The 21,779-nt window shown below is 36.1% G+C and overlaps 1 protein-coding gene and 1 long non-coding RNA gene across 4 annotated transcripts in view; one reads left to right on the plus strand and one right to left on the minus strand.

Annotated features, from left to right (window-relative positions):
• On the plus strand, window positions 1–15,183 carry LOC123871594. Its single transcript, XR_006797292.1, has 3 exons — window positions 1–52; window positions 8,196–8,202; window positions 15,173–15,183. It is a non-coding gene; the product is annotated as an uncharacterized LOC123871594 (long non-coding RNA).
• LOC123871592 (transcription initiation factor TFIID subunit 1) overlaps window positions 13,583–21,779 on the minus strand; it is a 27,716-nt gene continuing 19,519 nt past the window's right edge. For all 3 annotated transcript variants that reach the window (XM_045915473.1, XM_045915472.1, XM_045915474.1), the window contains exons 29-34: window positions 21,489–21,669; window positions 16,210–16,266; window positions 16,014–16,106; window positions 15,316–15,458; window positions 14,621–14,722; window positions 13,583–13,898 (exon numbers count right to left, since the gene is read on the minus strand). In XM_045915473.1, coding sequence (XP_045771429.1) covers window positions 13,824–13,898; window positions 14,621–14,722; window positions 15,316–15,458; window positions 16,014–16,106; window positions 16,210–16,266; window positions 21,489–21,669 — 651 coding nt within the window. In that variant the 3' untranslated portion in view covers window positions 13,583–13,823. The remainder of the gene's footprint in view (window positions 13,899–14,620; window positions 14,723–15,315; window positions 15,459–16,013; window positions 16,107–16,209; window positions 16,267–21,488; window positions 21,670–21,779) is intronic.

Genomic DNA, 21,779 nt, shown 5'->3' on the forward strand with positions numbered 1-21,779 from the left:
ACCTATGAGACGTTTCGTCGGTCTCAATACAGAGACAACGCTCTACGAAACCGTTATCTCTTTCTAATGTTCGATGCGCAATGTTTCCCTAGTATTTCATGTCGGGTAGGTAAGCACATGTTTTACAGACAGAGACAACGCTCTACGAAACCGTTATCTCTTTCTAAAGTTCGATGCGCAATACTTCCCTAGTATTTCATGTCGGGTAGGTAAACACATGTTTTTACAGACAGAGACACCGCTCTACGAAACCGTTATCTCTTTCTGCGATATGTGCGATATTTCCTGCGCGGTAGTTACGTGTTTTTAGAGTTTCGTAGCAAGGAAGCCTTATAGTTTCATCCAGTCTATCTGTCCGTATCACATTCATTTGAAAAAAAAACTATTATAATAGAGCTGTAAAGTTGAATTTTGGCACAATTATAGTTTGTTTGCTATATTACAGCCTCAATAGCTCAACGGTTGAGGAGCTGACTGAATTCCGAAAGGTCGGCGGTTCAAATCCCACCCATTGCACTATATTGTCATACTTACTCCTGGCACAAGCTTTGCGCTTTAATTGGAGGGGAAAGGGGAGTATTAGTCATGAATAACATAACTAATATTTAAAAAAAATATCAATATCAGGTAATCACACTAATATTATAAAGGCGAAAGTTTGTATGTGTGTGTGTGTGTGTGTGTGTGTGCGTGTGTGTGTGTGTGTGTGTGTGTGTGTGTGTGTGTGTGTGTGTGTGTGTGTGTGTGTGTATGTTTGTTACTCCTTCACGCAAAAACTACTGGACGGATTGGGCTGAAATTTAGAATGGAGATAGATTATACCCTGGATTAGCACATAGGCTACTTTTTATCCCGGAAAATCTAAAAGTTCCCACGGGATTATTAAAAAACCTACATCCACGCGAACGAAGTCGCGGGCATCAGCTAAAATATTATGAGATTTCTAGAAGAGTTTTATGAAACAACTAGCTGATGCCCGCAGCTTCGCCCGCGTGGATTGGTCAGATCCCCTGCAGCATCAGGATTGAGGAGTTGGACTCCAAATTTTTTATGAAACAATGTCGCAAAGTTCCTCTATCGATTAAAAAAGAAATGACGCAAATCGGTTCAGAAATCTCGGAGATTTCGGTGTACATAGGTAGAAAAACACAACTCCCTTTTTGAAAGTCGGTTAAAAAAGTAGCCTATTTTACGCCCTGGTCAATCCTCTACTTGCCTGTGAAAGTCCCGTCAAAATCGGTTCAGCCGTTCCAAAGATTAGCCTTTTTAAACAGACAGACAGACAGACAGACAGACAGACAGACAGACAAAAATTTTAAAAACGTGTGATTCAGTTATGGTATCGTTCAAATAACCATATGAGCTTAATATGAGGTAGTTATTTCGAAATTACAGACAGACACTCCAATTTTATTTATTAGTATAGATAAAGCCTCGAAGTGGTAGTGTTAGTTACAAACAGGAAATTGTAGGAAGCGAAGACTAACTAACAAAGTATCTCAGCGCCAATGGAAGTGAAGTATTCAATTAATCGGATTTTTCCCCGTACGAAGCTCGGTCTATCTAGGGTGCGGCAATATGCACAGCTAGTAATGACGTTGACATGCAATTTCCCAGTAAACGTTAACGACGAGGCTGGATTAACAAACACCATCTGGCGACGCGTTTCAATTCCGTGCAATTGCTTTTATGGGGTATAGCCGCTGTAAATTGCTATACAAAATCATATCTATCCATACCAACATTTTGAATGTGTCTTCTGCCTATTTGTTAACTTTCTGTCTTCTTTTGTACACGTGGATTTAAGTTTTTTAGAAATCCCGTGGGAACTCTTTGTTTTCCGGGAAAACAATAATTTATGTTACGCTTAAGGTTTTCAACTTACTTATATCATGCAAAAAACCTATCCATTGCTCAGTTTCGAGGATTAACCAATAAATACACACATATACCAATACCCACACTTTTCATTTAACTGTAATGTAAACAGGGATATTAGTAGAGATTAGCTCTATAACGTTACTAGAACAAAGAGGATTAACACATGTAATAACTTAGTCATAATAATTTTAACATGGTTCGTTAATAATAATTTTTATTTATTTATCTAATCGTAATCAACAGCGTCCACAAAATTATTATTATAATCTTAAAATAGGTTTTACATAAGGCCACAAGAGATTATATTTTAAAATTAAAATGAAAAATATTTTATCAGAATAGACTAGAATATGTAAAATAATTATTACGGGTATGTGTGTCTGTGTGTGTGGGTGTGTGTGTGTGTGTGCATGCGTGTGTGCGTGCGTGCGTACGTGCGTGCGTACGTACGTGCGTGCGTGCGTCCGTGCGTGCGTGCGTGTGGGTGTATTGTGTGAGTGCATGCATATTTAGGTGTTAGCTATATTTTTTTGCGATGATTATTATTATGTTATATTTTAATTGCAATCTATATTTAAATTTATTAATTTTATTATAAGAAAATAATAATAAATAAACATGAAACACAGCAAATGGAAAACTCTAGGCTGCATTATTAATTATAGGATTTATTGTTAGGTATAGCCGCTAAGCCTTTGATTGCTGTATGTGAATAATTCCTGGAGCTTAATAGAATACATTTATGCTGCATTTAATACACATAAGCTTTTACTCTAAATCAAATCCAGAGAGACAGCCTACGATAAACATAACGAGGATGACGCATAACGGATAACATCCACCGCACTGCGACGTGGCCCAAGAGCTCGTAGGAAATTTTGAGGCAGTGCTTTATAAAAGCTATGTGCTGGGTAGGCACTAGCCAGCTGGTAAGAAATGCTGCCAAGACATAACGCGTTCTAATATGATGTCGCGTAGAAATCTGTCAATGATATCGTCATCGTCATTGTCATCAACCGACAGACGATCACTGCTGGATATAGGCCTGTCGCAGGCAAATCATTAAGCCACGGCCTTGCGCCGCCTGAATCCAACGGCTGCCTATGGTATGCGACTCGGTCATACCACTCCCAAGTCAATCCATCTGCACTTAGCACCAGTTGAGATCACAGTCAAAGGCTAACTTCTCATCAAACAAACAAAATACTGGCCGAATCCAGATTATTTGCTGAGTGTACACATTTATTGATTTCTGGTCTTCATCACTATAAGCATTTTTTTTTTTTACTTTACATTTCTGTAGTATTACTACTAGAGTACTACTAGCATGACGCAATCTATTTCTTTATCCCAGATGAGTAAGCTTGTTTGGGAAAAGCTAACTTCTAACTGTGATAACTTCTAATCTGTCATATTTTTCATCTGTACTTATTTATCTATTTTTTCTAACACCTAAGTGTTTTATCAAATAAAAATACAACTATTTTAGTAAATAGGTAGGAATCTATTTTAGAACAAAGATTTTTTTTTAATTCATAGTCAACCGCAGTCCAACGACAGATCTAAAGCAAAGAACCATCTTACAAAATTCTAGCATTTACAAGCTCCTCCTCTAATTTCCCTATGAGCACTGGGGCTATCGGTCGGGTCACGTCGCCATCACTTCACGAAGTAGTAGGCTACAATTTTAGGTTCAGCTTTCTTTGTAGAAGGCAATATTCTATAATTCACTCGAATCCTAAATATTAGACATGTTTTATTCAAAAAGCTTTTTACAAGTTCCTTTGAAACTCAAAGGCATGTTTCCTTTTGAGTGTCTAAGCTACTTTAGTGTTACATTAAGTAGGTAATATTGTACCTATGTATTATTTATTAAATGTGAACTTTTACCTCTATTTACCTTTGATATCAGATGCCTTATTATTATTATTTTTTTATTAAAAATTATCATTGACATTTTTTGTTTTAATTTAAAAGTCAATGTTTGTGTCTTTGTGCTTACCATGTGCTTATACCTTAAGAATTTAGTTGGTAGGTACCTACTACGAATACGTACGAGAACGTTTCATTATTGGGACCAAGGCATTTAAGTTTGATAAAAAAACACTCAAAAGCTTTCAAAATCTAATTCATGATTTTAGGACAGCGCGCACAATATTACATACGAGTATATGTACCTACCTATGAACTTATCTTAGGAAACTTTAGTGGGTTTTTTGTGTCAAAAGCAGACTTCTTAAATAATTAAATACTTAATTTAAAAAAAACCTACATCGCGGAGAATTCGACGCACCGCTACGTCTACGATACGTCTACGTGCCTACGATAATAATAATCGTAGGCATACACCGTGGAAAACGGCCATAACATATTGGCTTAAAAAAACTGCTGTTGTAGGTAGGTACTATAAAGCTGTGCTATAGACGTAAATTATAGTACAAACATGAAACAAGTGACACATGGAAGCACATGGGATGCGGGGGCAGAAAAGATAATAATTTTTAAACCGGTTAATAATAGGTTTTTGTCAATATATTGTAATCAACAATTACAGTGGATATAAAATTACCAATTATAATAAGTGTACTAAACTACGATACTCATTATAGAGATAAATACACTAAAGTTAAAATCGCAATTGCCCGAAAATATCGTTAATTTTATGAAAGCACGACAAGTAAAGCCTACAGCCTGATAAGCTACACGTAAAACATTTAAATTCCAAATTATATGTATATTCCGCATTGTGGTCTGTTGATAAAGAGTTGAATAATGCTCGTTAGAGGCCATACAGAATTCAACGTACTTTTGAAGTTTGAAAAAGCCCGTTTAGGGAGCCTACAGACGACATCTTCTCCACATTTTATCCATGTCTAGTTTTAGTATAGGGCAAAAAAATAAAAATTTTAACAAATATGTCAAGGCCTGAGTTTGAAACAAGGTCTATCTTCCACCAAAAAATAAGTAGGATAGTCTACATCTTTACGAAAATCAAAGATCAATATAATAGGTACCTACGTAAGTGAAACCAAGTTCAGCAAAGTTTTAGGAGTTATGTGCGTTGTAACTTTGAAGAAATTAAACAACAATCTATTTTATAAGAAAAGACATGAAATAAAAACAGACAAAACATAAAAAAGCTAGCTAGACGGTCTCCAACCATCACATCGGCATCGGCGGAACTCTGTTTATAAAAAAAATGGCGATAAGCTGATCATGATGATGATGATAAAGTTCAGCAAAAACATTACATGTACCTATAGTCACCGATTGACTGACTGACTGAATTTAACTAAGTACCTACCTAGTTACCTACCTACTTATCTGAATTTTGAATTGACCGAACGTCACACAGCATTAAATATTGACACGAGATACTGGCACATGAAGGGATTCTACATGACTATTTGCTTAACCTAAGCTTAAATAAAAAATTCCATTGTTCCTTTAGTTTGCCGTCCAATTTTAGGAAGGTGACTTCAATACTCCGGGGAAATCTCTTTAAATATTTTCTCACCTTTTTTTGCTTTGTTGTCTTTCCAAGCAATTCCAAGATTACGTTTGAATGGAGAAAGTAACTTATCAACTTTTTTACACCTCATTTTTGTCATGCGAAACTGTAGATAGGTATTTTTTATTTCAGAAATCCTTTGGTGGAGATTTTTCTTATTTGGGGGTACAAAATCTAGAATTTTGGTCAGAAAAATTTGGTCAATTTGCAACAGCTATTGTGTGATGTAAAATTGGAGGCTTAGATGTTTATTTTTAATTTCAGTTGATTTTCTTTTAATCTGCCTTTCATTCGTTAAAAAGCGGCTAATTCCAATATCAATTTTTTATTATGATCAAAAAAAGTAGATATTTCTAGAAAATTGTATTGCGTAGAACGAATTTTAAATATTTATGTAGAATTTTCTAAATTCTAATGCACATGCAAATACTTTTTTTAGATTTTTTACAACAGCACTTTTCTTTTGTTTTATTTTTATAACATTATAAACCGGTTTTTGGCACAGGCTTTTTCTGTAATTGTAACGTTTGTAATAAGTATTTAATTGTTGGTAAGTTACTCAGATACCCTTAAAGCAGCTAAGAGACTTAACTGACTTAACCTATCTACTAAAATATTATATAATTAATAGGATTAAACCTTTTCTTGCCTAGAATAGAATAGAATTTATTTTTAATCAAACAAACTTTTACAAGTGCTTTTGAATCGTCATCAATTCGTCGTCGTATAAAATTATTTACGACTGGTTTAGAATGCCGTATTAGGTTAGTAAGCGCCACCATACCCTGTCTTCAGCCATCCTAATCAAACCGCTTCGTGTCATTCTCTTAATGTTGTCGTTACCCTACGCTTTAGTACGTTATCTCGACTCTATGAACCCTCGGCTCCAACCGCCATCGCCTCTATGAGAAGCTTGGCTTGCCCACTGCCGCTTCAGCTTGCCGGTAACTTGGTCTATGTTTGTGACCTTGGTTCTCCTGCGATTTTCCTTGTTACGAATTTAATCCTTCAGGGAAACAGCATAGCCGGGCCCGCTCTATAGCTCGTTGAGCGATTTTGGATGTGAGAATCCGGCCATTTTTAAGTGTCCACCTTTCACTCAAAGAGTAGACCATATAAAATAGAAACCGTTGAAGTATTGATATACTTAGTTCGCTGATTTCGACGGCAAATAACGGGCTAAATTAAGCGGAAATTGTCCCTGATTGTGGATTGCCTGACGAATGCCGATGAACCCGCAAATATATAGCCTTCTACAGACACAGACATCAACAAATAAATAATTAATAGATGTGGCGGTGGTAGACAATAGTAAATAATTGAAAAACAGAATAATGGCCATGAGTTTTAATCAGTTGAATATCGCAAGCGAAATGAGAAATGCTTAAAAAGTTTAATACGGTGGGAAAAACCGATGTTTTCATGAAACTCTACGGCGCGGACGAACTGCTGCGCCTTTCTTCTTTTTTATTTTACATTGCTATTCTATAAACAAAATAAAGGATCGATAAACTGAACAACATTTCGCAAATAACTCTTCCGTTTTCGTCCCTATCAAAGTTAAATTTTATAAAGGAACCTTTGAGCTTCGAGTCATTTTTCAAATAACAAAAGGTTTGCAAAACTTGTTCTTTGAGGCATAATTTTCGCAAATTCTTCGACATCATCGTTTAATGTGAAAGGAAATTCGCTGTCATAACTTTAAGGACCTTCCATCATCCTTTCCACGTTCATTGTAAAGTATAAAACAACTCTGTAACAATAAGACATTCTTGAAAGAGTAGCAAAAATCTGAGCTGATGCTTAAATTTTGGCTAAATTCAAATTCAGAACACGTCACATATCGTACATTTTCATGAGGAAGAACATATTCATAACTATAGGTATTACCCGCGGCTTCGCTCGCGTGACTCAAGGTTTTAATAATAAATAATTGAGATTTTTACAATATTTTTTGATGCAAAGCTTAAGTTATTTCATCATGTGTCCTATCTATCTTGCGGGAACTGTTTGTTTTTGTTTTGAAAAGAAAGTAGCCTACATCACTTCTTAATGTCTATGTCTATGTCTATGCAAAAAACGACTTCAATTCATAGCTCTGTTACAGCGTCATTGAACGACAAATGCGTGAAAGATAGAATGCTATCCCGCGGGAACTGTTTGTTTTTCCGGGATAAAAAGTAGCCTATGTCCTTCCCCGGAATGTATCCTAAGTCTGTACTAAATTTTATTAAAATTGGTTCGATTCGGTTTCGGTGAAAACGTAGCAGACAGACAGACAAACACACTTTCGCATTTATAATATTAATAAAGTATGGATTATATTAATTTGTCTATGGAATCGGTAAACCTACCCGTGCGAAGACGGGTTGAGTTTTACTATGAACTCTAAAAAAATAACTATGCAAATGAAAAACAAACAATTTTTTAAAATTTGCCGAAGTAATATCACTCTTTCATATGCGTTAAAAACCCAATACACGAACTGTCCCGAATGTGTGATAGCGTCCCCTATCAGCTGCGTGCAACGTTCGTTATTTTAAGGTGCCTTTCAGCAGATTTCGATTGAAATGTGATTACATTGAGCCACTCTGCCGTTAAAAGATTGACAAGCGAAAACGAAGGGCTATGAGTGCAATTCCAATTATCTGCTAGTACCTATTAAACTATAAAATAACTAGATTTTTTCTATATAGACAGAACAAAAGTCTGCCAATACCTAAGCTAAAGGATAATACTTATCATCGTTTTCGTTGTCACTTGTCACCGATAGAAAACTGTAGACGTCTACTGCTGGGCACAGGTCTCTCGTAGGTACTTCCACATGCCACGAATCCAGCGGCTCTTTAAGATTCTTTTGATGTCGTCTGATTCTTTCAACGCTGCGCTTTCCAGTCTGCATTCCTACCCTGGGACTTCAAAGTCTAGGTAGGTATAATTTTTGTACTATGTGCCACATTGCCACATCAGCTTCGCAACCCGTTTGGCTATGTTGGTTACTTTGGTTCTCCTAATGACCTCCTCATTTCTGATTTGATCACGTAGAGAAACTCCAAGCATAGCTCCCGCCATCGCTCGTTGAGTGACGCAGAACATTTTACCGATACGTAATGCTTAACACGATACTGTAAGGTTATTTTTAAAAGTTGATTTGAGTTGTCAAAAATAATATAAAATAATTAATTTAGCTGATGAAGGTAGTTTGGTAAAATCGATATTTGGCTCATTCGATGTCATACAATCTGTTACTAGGAGGCCAACAAGATTGAACTTGCATAAATACGGGTGTTTTGAAGGTTTTAGTTCAGTCTCCTTCTGAGATTCGGAGCGATATCGCATATTTTCGGTATTTGGATTGTGAACTGAATAATTAGATGTTGTGATAGCAATCACGCTCTAATTAAATTATTTATTTTGGCATTAGTTTGTTTAGATTAAAACTCTCGGATAACCTTACACATTAAACTTGTGTTTTTTTTGTGTTGGTTTTGGAGAGGACATTCCAATAATTCGATAAAAATATTTAAATAATACCTGCTTTTCTGAGTGACGCCAATAATTCAGAAGCGGGACGTGTCTCACGTTGTCTTAATTTCGCTTTGGTATCTTTTTGTAAACAACCCACATTTGATTAAAATTTTTATTGAGTTTGATTTGGTGATTAAATTTTTTAGTTTTTTTTTAAGAATTTAGTCTTTTGTGAAGTGGAAAGTAATTTGCAATAAGTGGTTCAGATTTTGTATACATCGAATGAGAAGTTAGTCGTTTGGATTTATTGTTGACTTGATATTAAAACTGAGAGTTCGGCAGTTCAAGGGTAGGTTTTAATGATTTGACGGAGGGCAGGATAGCCCATGATTTGGATTTGACTTAGGGCAAGGAAGCCCGCGACTGACATGACAAGATTGATTAGAAACACGAGGACGTGTTAAATTCAGGACGGCCGAACTGTAAGGTTATTTTTAAAAGTTGATTTGAGTTGTCAAAAATAATATAAAATAATTAATTTAGCTGATGAAGGTAGTTTGGTAAAATCGATATTTGGCTCATTCGATGTCATACAATCTGTTACTAGGAGGCCAACAAGATTGAACTTGCATAAATACGGGTGTTTTGAAGGTTTTAGTTCAGTCTCCTTCTGAGATTCGGAGCGATATCGCATATTTTCGGTATTTGGATTGTGAACTGAATAATTAGATGTTGTGATAGCAATCACGCTCTAATTAAATTATTTATTTTGGCATTAGTTTGTTTAGATTAAAACTCTCGGATAACCTTACACATTAAACTTGTGTTTTTTTTGTGTTGGTTTTGGAGAGGACATTCCAATAATTCGATAAAAATATTTAAATAATACCTGCTTTTCTGAGTGACGCCAATAATACGATATGGTTAGATAAGTATGGATGCGTTTTATAACCCGATACGACTACCGATACGATATGGCCGAAATGAGCATCCATGCTAATCATACAAGAACTCGTTATACAGGTCTGTATCTGAGCAGGATACGTCAAAAATTACCAAATGTGAACCCGACCTAACATTCCCTAAGATTTTATAGATGTTATTTATACGCTACTATGGTAGTGTTTATAGCGTTTGTAACGGTATATGCCAACCAACCGATCCACGCGTCGATTAGGTAGAAACAATTTGTCTATTGGTTAGAACTTCCAATGTTTATGAGTAGGTAAACTAACATCGTGAACATTGAATTTTATGTTGCCGTCGTGTAGTCTCTACCACCCCTAGAGCTCGTTCTTGATGGTTGTTATCCGAGTTATCCAATTAGTGTGCGATGCTTGCTATTTGCTAATTCTAACATAAACTCAATGTTTTTTTTTCAATTGCCATGAAATTCAGAATTCATGCTCTTTTTCGAACAAGCGTGACCTTATAATTACATAATGTCAGCAAACAGAATATTATAAGTTGCATTAATAAGTAGAGTTCTTTAAATCCATACTAATATTATAATTGCGAAAGTGTGTCTGTCTGTCTGTCTGCTACCTTTTCACGGCCCAACAGTTTAACCGATTATGACGAAATTTGGTATAGGGTTAGCTTATATCCCGGGGACGGACATAGGCTACTTTTTATCCTGGAAAATCAAAGAGTTCCCACGGGATTCCTAAAAAACCCATCCGCTTAACCGATTTGTATGAAAGGTACCGAGGTAGCTTGCGTTCCCGTAATTGACATAGACATTTTATCCCGGAAATTCAAGCAGTTCCCACGGGATCTTTAAAAACCTAAATCGGACGAAGTCGCGGGCATCCTCTAGTTATCTATAAGCAATAATTAGATTAGGTATACCTTTGGGTCAAACGATTAAATTCGCTCTCCAAAATACTGAACCCTGCCCCTGAGTGGAAAAGGACGGGAAAATGTCCTATTTTCCTTTTCTCGTTCGTACTAACGTTAACTTGAATAGCTTTCCACTATGAGGGTCTCACACGTCCTCAGCCGAATAAGGATAAACGGGTATGATCTACCTCTACCAAATAGCGTGCAGGTCATACAGGCGTAAACGTACTACTTACGCTCATTTCTTGGGTTCCGTATGTCCAGAATAGGTTAGTTATCTAACTAGTGCTTACCCTAGATTCGAAACTAGCTGTACACGCCACTGCAACCTAAGTACATGCTTTTGAACTTCAAAAGTTTCATCTCAATTAGTAGTGTGGATTTTGGGTGTAAAGTGCAATAAAAAAATGAATTAAGTTTTACCTCCCTAGTAATAAAGCGGTCGATTTTACAGAGATAAAACCATTTTTCCAATGGCAATTTTTTTTCTACACGAAAAACTGCGAGTTTTAGGTAGGCACACTGTCAACCATTTATCTATACCTACTAAAGACCAGGCTTCATGGAAATTGTATAGGTAGCTATACTAAGCTACCTATACTGCTATGGTTTAACAGGGGTCATTTGTCTGTAAATCCCTAGATACCAAGACACTGTATTACAAATTGTCTGTGTCCATATAAATGGACTACGTAGTGGTTGATTGAGACTAACTTGATCTGACGAGAGCTTATTCGTTACATTACTTTCCTGACTAAAGAAATATTTAATATGTATACCAAATGTTCCCAAATAACCCCAAAAAAGTTATTTGGATTTAAAATATACTTTAAATGCTTAATAGGTACTTTATACTTTAACAAAATAAAATAAATAACTTTTCACAAAAATAATAGGTAGTTAGTAGTTACACTGTATAAGTGGTCTGAGAATAGCTCTTTACATAGAACGCTGAGTAACTCAAAGCAGAGTGAACTACTTGAACTTTGAAGACTACAGTGTCCTATTACACGTATCTCTGTTCTAAACAAAGTTCTTAAAATATTATTAATTAAAAGTGTGTAGGAAGTTGCCAGTTTGCATTCCTTATGCATTCTACCATCACAAATCTAACATGGCAGAGATGAGAATAAGAATAAGAATAAGAATAAGAAGTGTTTATTTACACAAATACTTACACAAAGAAAAAGTTGTTATACTTCGATCTCATTGTAGAAACGTCACGTTCTGAATTAAGCATCGGTATCGAGCTGTTCTTTGCAAAAGAACTTTAATCTGATCCAAAATTCCATTACCAACAACGAATGCGATAAGTATTAACTCCCGTAGAGGCTTGTGAATGCAAAATGGAATTGAGTTTAGAGTTAGTTGTACCTAAGTAAACAGTTAAAAAAACTGGCGAAGGGCGAGTCAGACTCGCGCACCAAGGGTTCCGTACTCGGGTTTTTTTCTGACATTTTGCACGATAAATCAAAAACTATTATGCATAAAAATAAATAACAATTCGATTTAGAATGAACAGGTAAAGCCCTTTCATATGATACCCCACTTGGTATAGTTATCTTACTTTGAAAGTACTATCTGTTCATGAACATATTTTAATATTCTTTTTGTGATGTAACCACAAATCCACGGCTTTCGATTTTTTTCCTTTACTTGTGCTATAAGACCTACCTACCTGACTTCATGATTCTAGGTCAACGGGAAGTGCCCTACTTACCTATAGGATTCTTGACAGAGACGACACACGAACAAATAATATACAGACAGACAGACAACAAAGTGATCCTATTAGGGTTCCTTTTTAGGTACGGAATCCTACAACAGTATCTAAGTAATTTACAATCGATACAATCGATTTACGATTCAAAAGAACTTGTAAAAGTCTAATTGAATAAAAATATTTTGAATTTTGAATCATAAACAATAAATTTCGATTCCTATGTAGTTCGAAATTCTTCACTCAAAGGAACGCTTCAAAGGAATTTTAATATGTGATGTTTACTTTCTCGATCAAATATAGGTAAGTAAGTAACTGGAATGAAAATGTTTATTTTCAAAGCGAATCCTTGCGACAATTTTCTTTGAGAAGAAACCGCGGCGTGGAAATGTTTGCAAAATATCGCTGATCGCATCGCATATCTACTTACTGCGAGGCGGTCTGCATGAATTTTTCAAGTTACTTTAAATGCCCCGTATTTTACGGGTGACCCCGTTTTCAGGATATGATAATACAGAAACCCGTAATTGCATAAATAAAATAGGGCGACAATATAAATCTCCCGTATTTTTTCAAATTCAGACGGAGCTGGCTGGCGAACCCAAACCCTGACGTTTTGTCCAGTAGATAGAATAAGTACATATTTTCCTTTTGCGGCATTGGTGGACCAATTCCCGCGTAGCCGAAACCGACTTAATGTTGATACTGTGAAGGCGGAATTACAAGTTAAATGAAATTTTATTCTTTTCATACATTTGTGTCAATTTTAAAAAACAAACATGATAACAGATTTTTTTAAAAATACAAACATGGTATGGATAGGAAAAAGATGAAAATAACGTCGTGATTGGACATTAAATGACTGACTAAAGTTTAGATGACATTAACTGGATACTCAGTGCCAGGACCGGCTTGACACATTATTTCCACTATTGGAATATGCAACGCTTGTAGCTAGCTTCTCATATTATATGTGCGCTCAGCTTTAGATGTTTATTCGCCATACAAAGATACTATAATACCTGGCAAAGGTATTTAATAGTGTGCAATAAACTTATTTTAAAATCTGCAACTCTGCAAGAGTTTACCATCTGGACACCAATGATAGCTTATTAATTAACATACTTATCATATGGAAAGAGGTAAAAAAAAAAAAAATATTAATATAACATTTCATTTATTTCATTAAAGATTTTGCCATATACTTACAATAATTCCATATTATATAACTTAATTTATTAATAGATATCCTTACAAAACCGCAATATAAAATTATACTATATCTACTTACAAAATAAATATGCAAGACGACAATTATGCCTGATGGAACAAAGGTACGAAAATGCTTGCCTAGAAGATGCCTTCGTTTTGGTGATCATGGCAGTAATTATTATGCGACTTTTAGAACCAAAGACCATCCTCGGCTTCTTCTTCGCTGTCAGTGACTTGTAAGTCGTCTTGTATCGCGGGATCCGGCTGAAAAGTACAACCGAATTTTACAAATTAATCTTTCTCTGGGTAAATTTTAGAAAATCTCCAGAAACATGGATGCGTAAAGTAAAATCCATGCTGCCATACTAATATTATAAATGCGAAATGTGTTTGTCTGTTTGCTGCTTTTCACGGCCTATCCGTGGGACAGAGATAGCTTGTACCTTTTAAGGACACAGGCTACTTTTGTCCCGGAAAATCAAAGAGTCCGCACATAATTTTTAGAAGCCCTAAATCCAGACCAAAGAAGTCGTGGGCATAATCTATTTAGTACAGAGATAGAATCCCGTAGACGGGCAAAGATTATTTTTTATCCCGGAAAATCAGAGATCCCACGGGATTAAAAAACTGAAAGTTACGCGGACGAAATTGCGGCCATCAACAAGTGAAAAATGAATAAAACATTTTTGAAATAAAACTGCCTTAGGCGCGACTTAAAAGTGACTTCTTTTAAGTCGCGAGTGAGATCTTTTTTCGGATGTTGGTATTTATAATGGTCGCCAAACAGAACAGTGGATTTAAAGCGGCTTTCTTTATCGAGGTGTTTTAAGGTACCAAGTAGTTAGAGATTAAAAGCTCTATTTTTTACTTACAACATTTTCAAAACAACTAAATTCTAACATGAATTTATTACTTTTTATTTACAGATAAACAGATTGTTTCGCATTAAATAAGTTTGCAAGTATGAAAAATTCAAAGGAGCTAACCTGCCAGTTTTCAAGCGGTTCTTCTTTGAACTGTGGAAGTTCCACGGGCGCACTGTCCAACATTGGCGGATCCATATTTATATCCGGCTCTATTGGTTCCTCCTGGTAATTGAACAAAAAAAGTTTGAAATTCTTGCATAAACCATAATATAGCAATCACCAAACCTCATATTGGAAATTAAACCCTACACACCTTAACATAGAGCATAAATTATCTTAACAACAATATCAGGATTAGTCTGACAAAGTCAGTCAAGTCTACCAAATCATCATAATATATTGGTGGATATTGTTCTGGTACTTACGCAACTTAATCACAAATCCTTTACTGTAAACTAAACTCTATCACTTTGGGATAATGTATAAATTACCTTAACAACAGAAGAATAAAATAGATATGTGTTGATCCAATTTAGCAAATCATCAGACATTTATGGAAATTCGTCTGGTACTTAGTTTTAAGCAATTTGATCATCTAATCCTATATTGTAAACTAAACTTTATCCCCTTAATATAGAGCATATTATATGACCTTATCAATAACAGGATAAGTATAGACTCGAGTGTGTTGGTCCAAGTTCACCAAATCATCAGAAAATGGAGTATCGTCCGGCACTTCAATCATTACGTAAGTTTTCACTGAATCCTAATATTGTAAACTAAACTCTTTCACCTTAGCATAATGTATAAATTACCTTAACAACAGCAGGATAAGTATAGTCTCGGCTGTGTTGGTCCAAGTCCACCAGTTCATCAGATATTTGTGGAGGCTCGTCCGGCACTTCGCGCTTGATGAGGAACTCGGAAGTGTCGAAACTTGGCTCGCCTGTCAAGTCTTCTGTTAAGAGAGTGAATGATAAAGTAAAAAGTATGTGTATGTGAGTGGAGATGGAACTAAATGTATGTGTCATATTATCTGTGTCGACGGTAGATCTTGTTTTTTGCTTTTGCCTTTTTGTAATAAAGTTTTCGCGATGCATTTGCCTTTTTATTTGAATAATTAACAATTTTAACCAAGTGTACAATTACTGGCAACTAGGATGAGATTGGGAAGCCGGAACTGCTATTCTGAGTAAGTAGTATTTATTAGAAGTTAGTTAGTTTATTAGAAGTTATTCATTAGAGAAGTATTTTTAGTTATAGTCCATACAAAATGACTTCCCACTTTCAATTCTGTGGGATAATGTCATGTCAAAAGTACGGTCTCCTTTAAAATAAGGACTAAAATCTTGCTTTTGACATGATATTTGACACACAAAGTTAAAATTCATTTTTTATGTATTACTATCCATAACTAGGCACTTTACATAATTAATTTGCACTTTAAACTACATAAGTATATTCGAAGCTTTATTACCTTGTTAGGTATTAAAGGTGCTAAGATTAAACTTACCTGGACGCACAGACAGCTGTACCATTGCTTCCGCCACGTCTTTCTGTTCCACTTCTTCAAGCCCCGAGCTTCCGCTATCAGAGTATTGCAGATCTACACAAAAACAATTTCAAAATTCATAATATTATATTCCCCATACTCGAAAATTTAGCAATCTTGTGCTTCTTAAGCTGAAACAACTTCATTATGAACTTACCGTCAACAAGACTGTTCTGGTCTTTCTTCGGTCTACCACGTTTCCTTGGCGTAGCATCTGTACAATAAAAGGATAGTATTAACAAAAAATGCAGGAACACTCAATTATGCATCCGCATTCCGCCATGTTGAATTTGTCATGACGTCATAAAGCTTTTTCACTCGGAACGCTAAAAGAATCCAAAGACATAATTAATCAAAATAGTTGAGTTGAGGGTTTGTGAATGAATATCTTGCCATTGATTTGATGTTTGTCCAATTTACTATATACTGATATGACTATTAAATGGAACATAGAAATGTTAATAGTTAATCCGTTCCATAATAGATGGCACCACCTACACGATAGTGCACGCTAAAACTCAGTGGCTTTGTAATAGTATATAAGTTCAAAGATTTGTTTAATAAATGCCCATACGTTCGGGGTTTAATGCTTATCATTTCTCCCACGGCTAACAGCGTCCTGAACAAGGTCCTTCAAAGTCGGAGCGTTTTTTGACCAATATTGGAACAAATTGTGTTATATTCTTTTTACTTATATAACATTGTATTAAAGTGATAACTGCCAAATTGAACAGTCAAACCAATAGAAGTGACAGCTGACATTCACAAGAAAGCAACAGTGACAAGATCCAGTGGCGCCACCTGGTGTAGATTGCTGACAACTCTCCAGAAGACAACGAGCGGCAAGTAATTGAATTGAGTGAACTGTGAGTACGCAAATCTAAACTTTATTGACAGTGCGAGAAAAACTTAGAAAATTAATGCATGATCTGAGACTTGTGAAATTTCAAAGTGTACGACTAGGACTTAGTATAATTCGCTCAAAAACGACCAGACGGGGAACCTATGTCCAAATTTGCCTTGATATTTAGAGTTTCAAACACTTAGAAAAATATTTGGACTTAGCACAAATTCAGAAACATTGGTTACCATTACCACTTAAATAGTAAATTGAATTTCAACAAGAAAGGAGTGCCAAGTAAAAATTTAAGATGGAAGCTGATTTAAGAATTATGCAAGATCTGAAAAATCAAATAGAAAGAGGAAGAATTAATTTCAAAAAATCCCCTAAGGAGCGAATCACAGAGTCGTACATCAGGGCAAGATTAGAAGGATTAGAGGAGATAGTCAAACGATTTTTGAACAAGCATGAGAGCATAATTTCCAGTTATGAAATTAAGGATTTGGAAGAAAGCTACTTCACAAGTGATGTCTTCAGTGTAGGTTATGAAAGTTACTTAGGTTATAAGAGTGAACTAACGGCTTTGTTGAGCTCACCAAGTGGATACACTACAAACCTCGACTGTTCTTCGTGTAACGTGCCCAAAGTTTCTGTTGTTCGGTTACCGAAAATATCGCTCCCTTGGTTTAGCGGGAATTATGCCGAGTGGTCGACATTTAAAGATCTTTTTGTATCTTTAGTGCATAACAACACTGCTTTAGATGACGTCCAACGCTTACATTATTTGAAAACTCAACTCAAAGGAGAAGCGGAACAGTTAATAAAACATATTCCTATTACTCAGGCAAATTACACAAAATGCTGGGACTTATTGCTGAATAGATATAACAATAAGCGGTTTATGTCAAATTGTATCCTTAAACGGTTATTTAATCAACGAGTGATGACTAGTGAATCCTCTAACGGTCTTAAGGACCTCCTTGATACCACATCCGATTGCATACACGAGTTATCTAATTTAGGTATTGAGGTGGAATCTTGGGACATTATTATAATCTACATTGTAACCTTGAAGTTGGATGCTGAAACCCGTAAACAGTGGGAATTACACGTTAATAGTTTGAGCGATGAATTACCGTCTTTTACCGAATTAAAAGAATTTTTACAATGTCGATTTCGAGCTTTAGAATTTGTAGAGCCAGTTAAACTTAAACCTAAGACTACCCTTCATCCATCTAATAATACAAAATCCATGTATACCATTTCCGACGTAACTTGTCCCTACTGCGCTGAAAATCATAGATTATTCTCATGTAGTAAATTTAATAGTGAAGACGTATCCCGTCGCCAGGAAATTGTGGATTCCCTAAGACTTTGCGTTAACTGCCTGGGTGTTAATCATACAGAAAAAACTTGCCGTGTACCAACAACCTGCCGTATTTGCAAGAAGAGGCACCACACGCTTCTCCATAGAAACGCCAGTTTGTATACAGTCGCAGTTGCCACGGAGGCGACGAAGACTGACGAAGATGATGAGCAAACCCAAGAAGGTGAAGAAGAAGTTTGTCCGACGAATGAGGCCAATAATATTGCTTCCCATTTTGCTATGGGACAAATGCACTACCAAACCTTATTGCCTACTGCGTTAATAAAAGTTGAGTCCCAAAATCATAATCATCCACAAGTAATGAGAGCTCTACTAGACCAAGGATCTCAAGCATCTTTTATCTCGGAAGCCGCTGCTCAACTTTTACGCTTAGATAAGATTGCTGAAAATAGTTCCGTATCAGGGCTAGGTGGCGGTCATCATAACGTAATTTCTAAGTACGCAGTTATGCTCAATATTCAGTCACTTCATGATCCAACCTTTAAATTGCAGATAAAGGCTCACGTTTTAAACAAGATCACCTCATTATTACCTGAAAGAAAATTCATTATGCCATATTGGACAGATTTAAATGAACTGGTACTAGCTGACCCACAGTATAATTCTCCTAATGAAATAGACATTTTACTAGGCGGCGATGTATATTCCAGTATTCTGAAACAAGGGTTAATAAAACATCCGAAGGAATCAATAATTGTGCAGGATACTTACCTCGGATGGGTACTGTCGGGTCAGGTAGGTGGCAAGGAGAATTCAAACCGTAACAACAAAATTTTGAATATGCATGCCACGGTCGATTCAAAAATTAATTGGACGAGAGAACAGGTCTCAAGTAGGTCTGATAGGAAAGCAGCTGAAAAACAATTGAATGCAACTAGACCTAGAGAGCAGTCTAGTTCCGTTGACACAGTCGGGAGATATGGAGATAAGAGTCGAACCAATAGAGTCGAGCTAAGTGCGGACAATCGTAGTGATAATGATGTGTCGCTCAATAAACGTCTTATGGACGGACTTACATTGCGTCCAAAGCTTCAGCACATAATTCGGCGCGTGTGCGTTTACCTCATATGCCTTACTGCATGCATCATCAGAATTGCAAGGAAACATTTAGTCTATCAAGGCATAGTGCCACTAGACAATAACGATTCTGAAATTAAAGACTGTAGATGGCCAAGAGTCACATTCGGGCGATTATGTGCACCGTACTTAGCAGTCAAGTTTCTGCAAAAGGTCGCAGATAATACACTCAGACTCTTCTCTCGAGCTGTAGACAGAGCTAAAACAGATTTCTCCATTAACCTGAGCGACTGTTGTCAATCTGAAACTGAGGTAATTAAAGTTTATAAACAGTTAAATTCGTTACTAGGAAAGAAAGCTTTTATATTGCAAAAATGGACAAGTAATAAGTCAGAATTAGTAGAAGCGTCAAAGGGAAATAAAAGAAAAGAAGATGTTATTACCAAAAAATTTAGGACTTACCTGGAACCGCCACAATTATTCGTTGAAGCTGGTCGAAGAAACCACTGCACCTGAAACTAAAACAGAAATTATTATCGCCAAATTTGTTATTTATATTATTTATAAGCTAGATCACCACGTGTACTATAACATTAGCTCCAAGAATTAATGCAGATATTGTGGTTGACTGGACTTGATTGAGGTAACAAAGTATCGGATAAACGCTGAGAAGCTTATCATCGCTGGAATTACGTATCTCTACAAAGTCTCTGAAATCTTGAATATAAGTAAAACCGACTTACCTTCATGGATGGAGTCAATCCTATTTTGTTCATATAAACCATCAGCCAATAGCTTACATTAACTGAGAAGAAAAGAAAATCTTTCAAGCTGTATATCCCAAAGCAACAAGCGGATTTATTCAGTAAACCTTCAGTAAAGCCAAAAAAGAGCAAATAAATCACCCTTTATCACTTTTGGACAAAGGTGGAATATTGCGAATCAGTGAATCGTTGTTAACGACAACTGATTATTATAAGTAGAACAAACCTAGACGAGTAATTTGCGTCCATGGCAACTTACGCAAAGGACATTTATCTCAGTTTCGTGAGTAATGAATACTCAATGTACAAGACGGTTAGGGATTATTATGATCCAAAGGTACCAGTGTACCACTTTGGTGTTGAAAATAAGTGTGGTTTAAGTGCAAAGAGACAAGTTAACACCTACTAGATGACTTTAAGGCAGGGTAGCAGACTTCCATCTCAGAATGGACAAAGTTAAACGGCAATCACGTTTCGTCGTAAAGATTCGTCAATTCAACGTCCAACTTCAAAGCTTGTATCATTCCGGCAATGCTTGATTGCCGCACAATGATTATTTGTATAGGTAGTTTTAAGGAATCTGCTTTTGTAATGTTTAGTTTTAATTCCATAGTTAAGTATGTTTAGATAGTCCCACAACTTTGTTGTTGTTTTGGAATAGGCTTTCTGTTATTAAAATAACCATAAAATTTTAGATTTCATCGTTTATAGCACATATGTTATTGTTTACATATCATTAAAATAGTTTAAAGTTAAAGATGGAGGAGTCAGCAATTTAGGTCAGGAGTTTTTTGATCTTTTGTGAAGTTAAATCACTAATTGCAGTGTAGAAGTTGTTTAGCTTAATTTTATGTTTTGGACTTCCTCAAGAAAAAAAAATGTTTTATTTTAATTAACTCGTATTTTGAAGGACTATTTAGTCCTTGGCGGGCGGTATGTCCAATTTACTATATACTGATATGACTATTAAATGGAACATAGAAATGTTAATAGTTAATCCGTTCCATAATAGATGGCACCACCTACACGATAGTGCACGCTAAAACTCAGTGGCTTTGTAATAGTATATAAGTTCAAAGATTTGTTTAATAAATGCCCATACGTTCGGGGTTTAATGCTTATCATTTCTCCCACGGCTAACAGCGTCCTGAACAATGTTTCTTTATCTAATTATTCTGTCTCTTTTGCCATCTTCTATCGCTCTCATTCTATTTCAAACACTTTTACCAGGCTCAGAGGTCGGAACCGTGAAGGCCGTTAAAAAATTACGCTTACCATCAGCTGCATATGTAAAAGTGGCAGGTTTATGTCTCCTGCCACGTTTCTAGTCAGAATGGGGCTGCGGCGGCGGTTCGTCCTCTGTGTCTGATTGTTCTGCCTCTTCTAACATCTTCTATCGCACTCATTCTACGCTTTATCACACTTACCATCTGCCGCAGATGTAGAAGTGGCAGGTTTATGTTTCCTGGGCCGTCCCCTGCCGCGTTTCTCGTCGGACTGCGGTTGCGGCGGCGGTTCGTCTTCTATGTCCGATTGTTCGGCCTCTTCTAACATCTTCTGTTGCACTTTGGCAATGTTTGCTTCCAATTGGCTTACGTGTTCGTCGAACTAATAGTAATAAAAACAGTATTTCAAGTCGAAATAAATACACAAAATAAAGTACCTACTTTAAGGTTTAAAACTCTTAAGCCCTTGGTAAAACTTGTCATGGGTAAAAA

The sequence above is a fragment of the Maniola jurtina genome, chromosome 14, assembly GCF_905333055.1.
Source record: "Maniola jurtina chromosome 14, ilManJurt1.1, whole genome shotgun sequence".
Taxonomy (NCBI): domain Eukaryota; kingdom Metazoa; phylum Arthropoda; class Insecta; order Lepidoptera; family Nymphalidae; genus Maniola; species Maniola jurtina.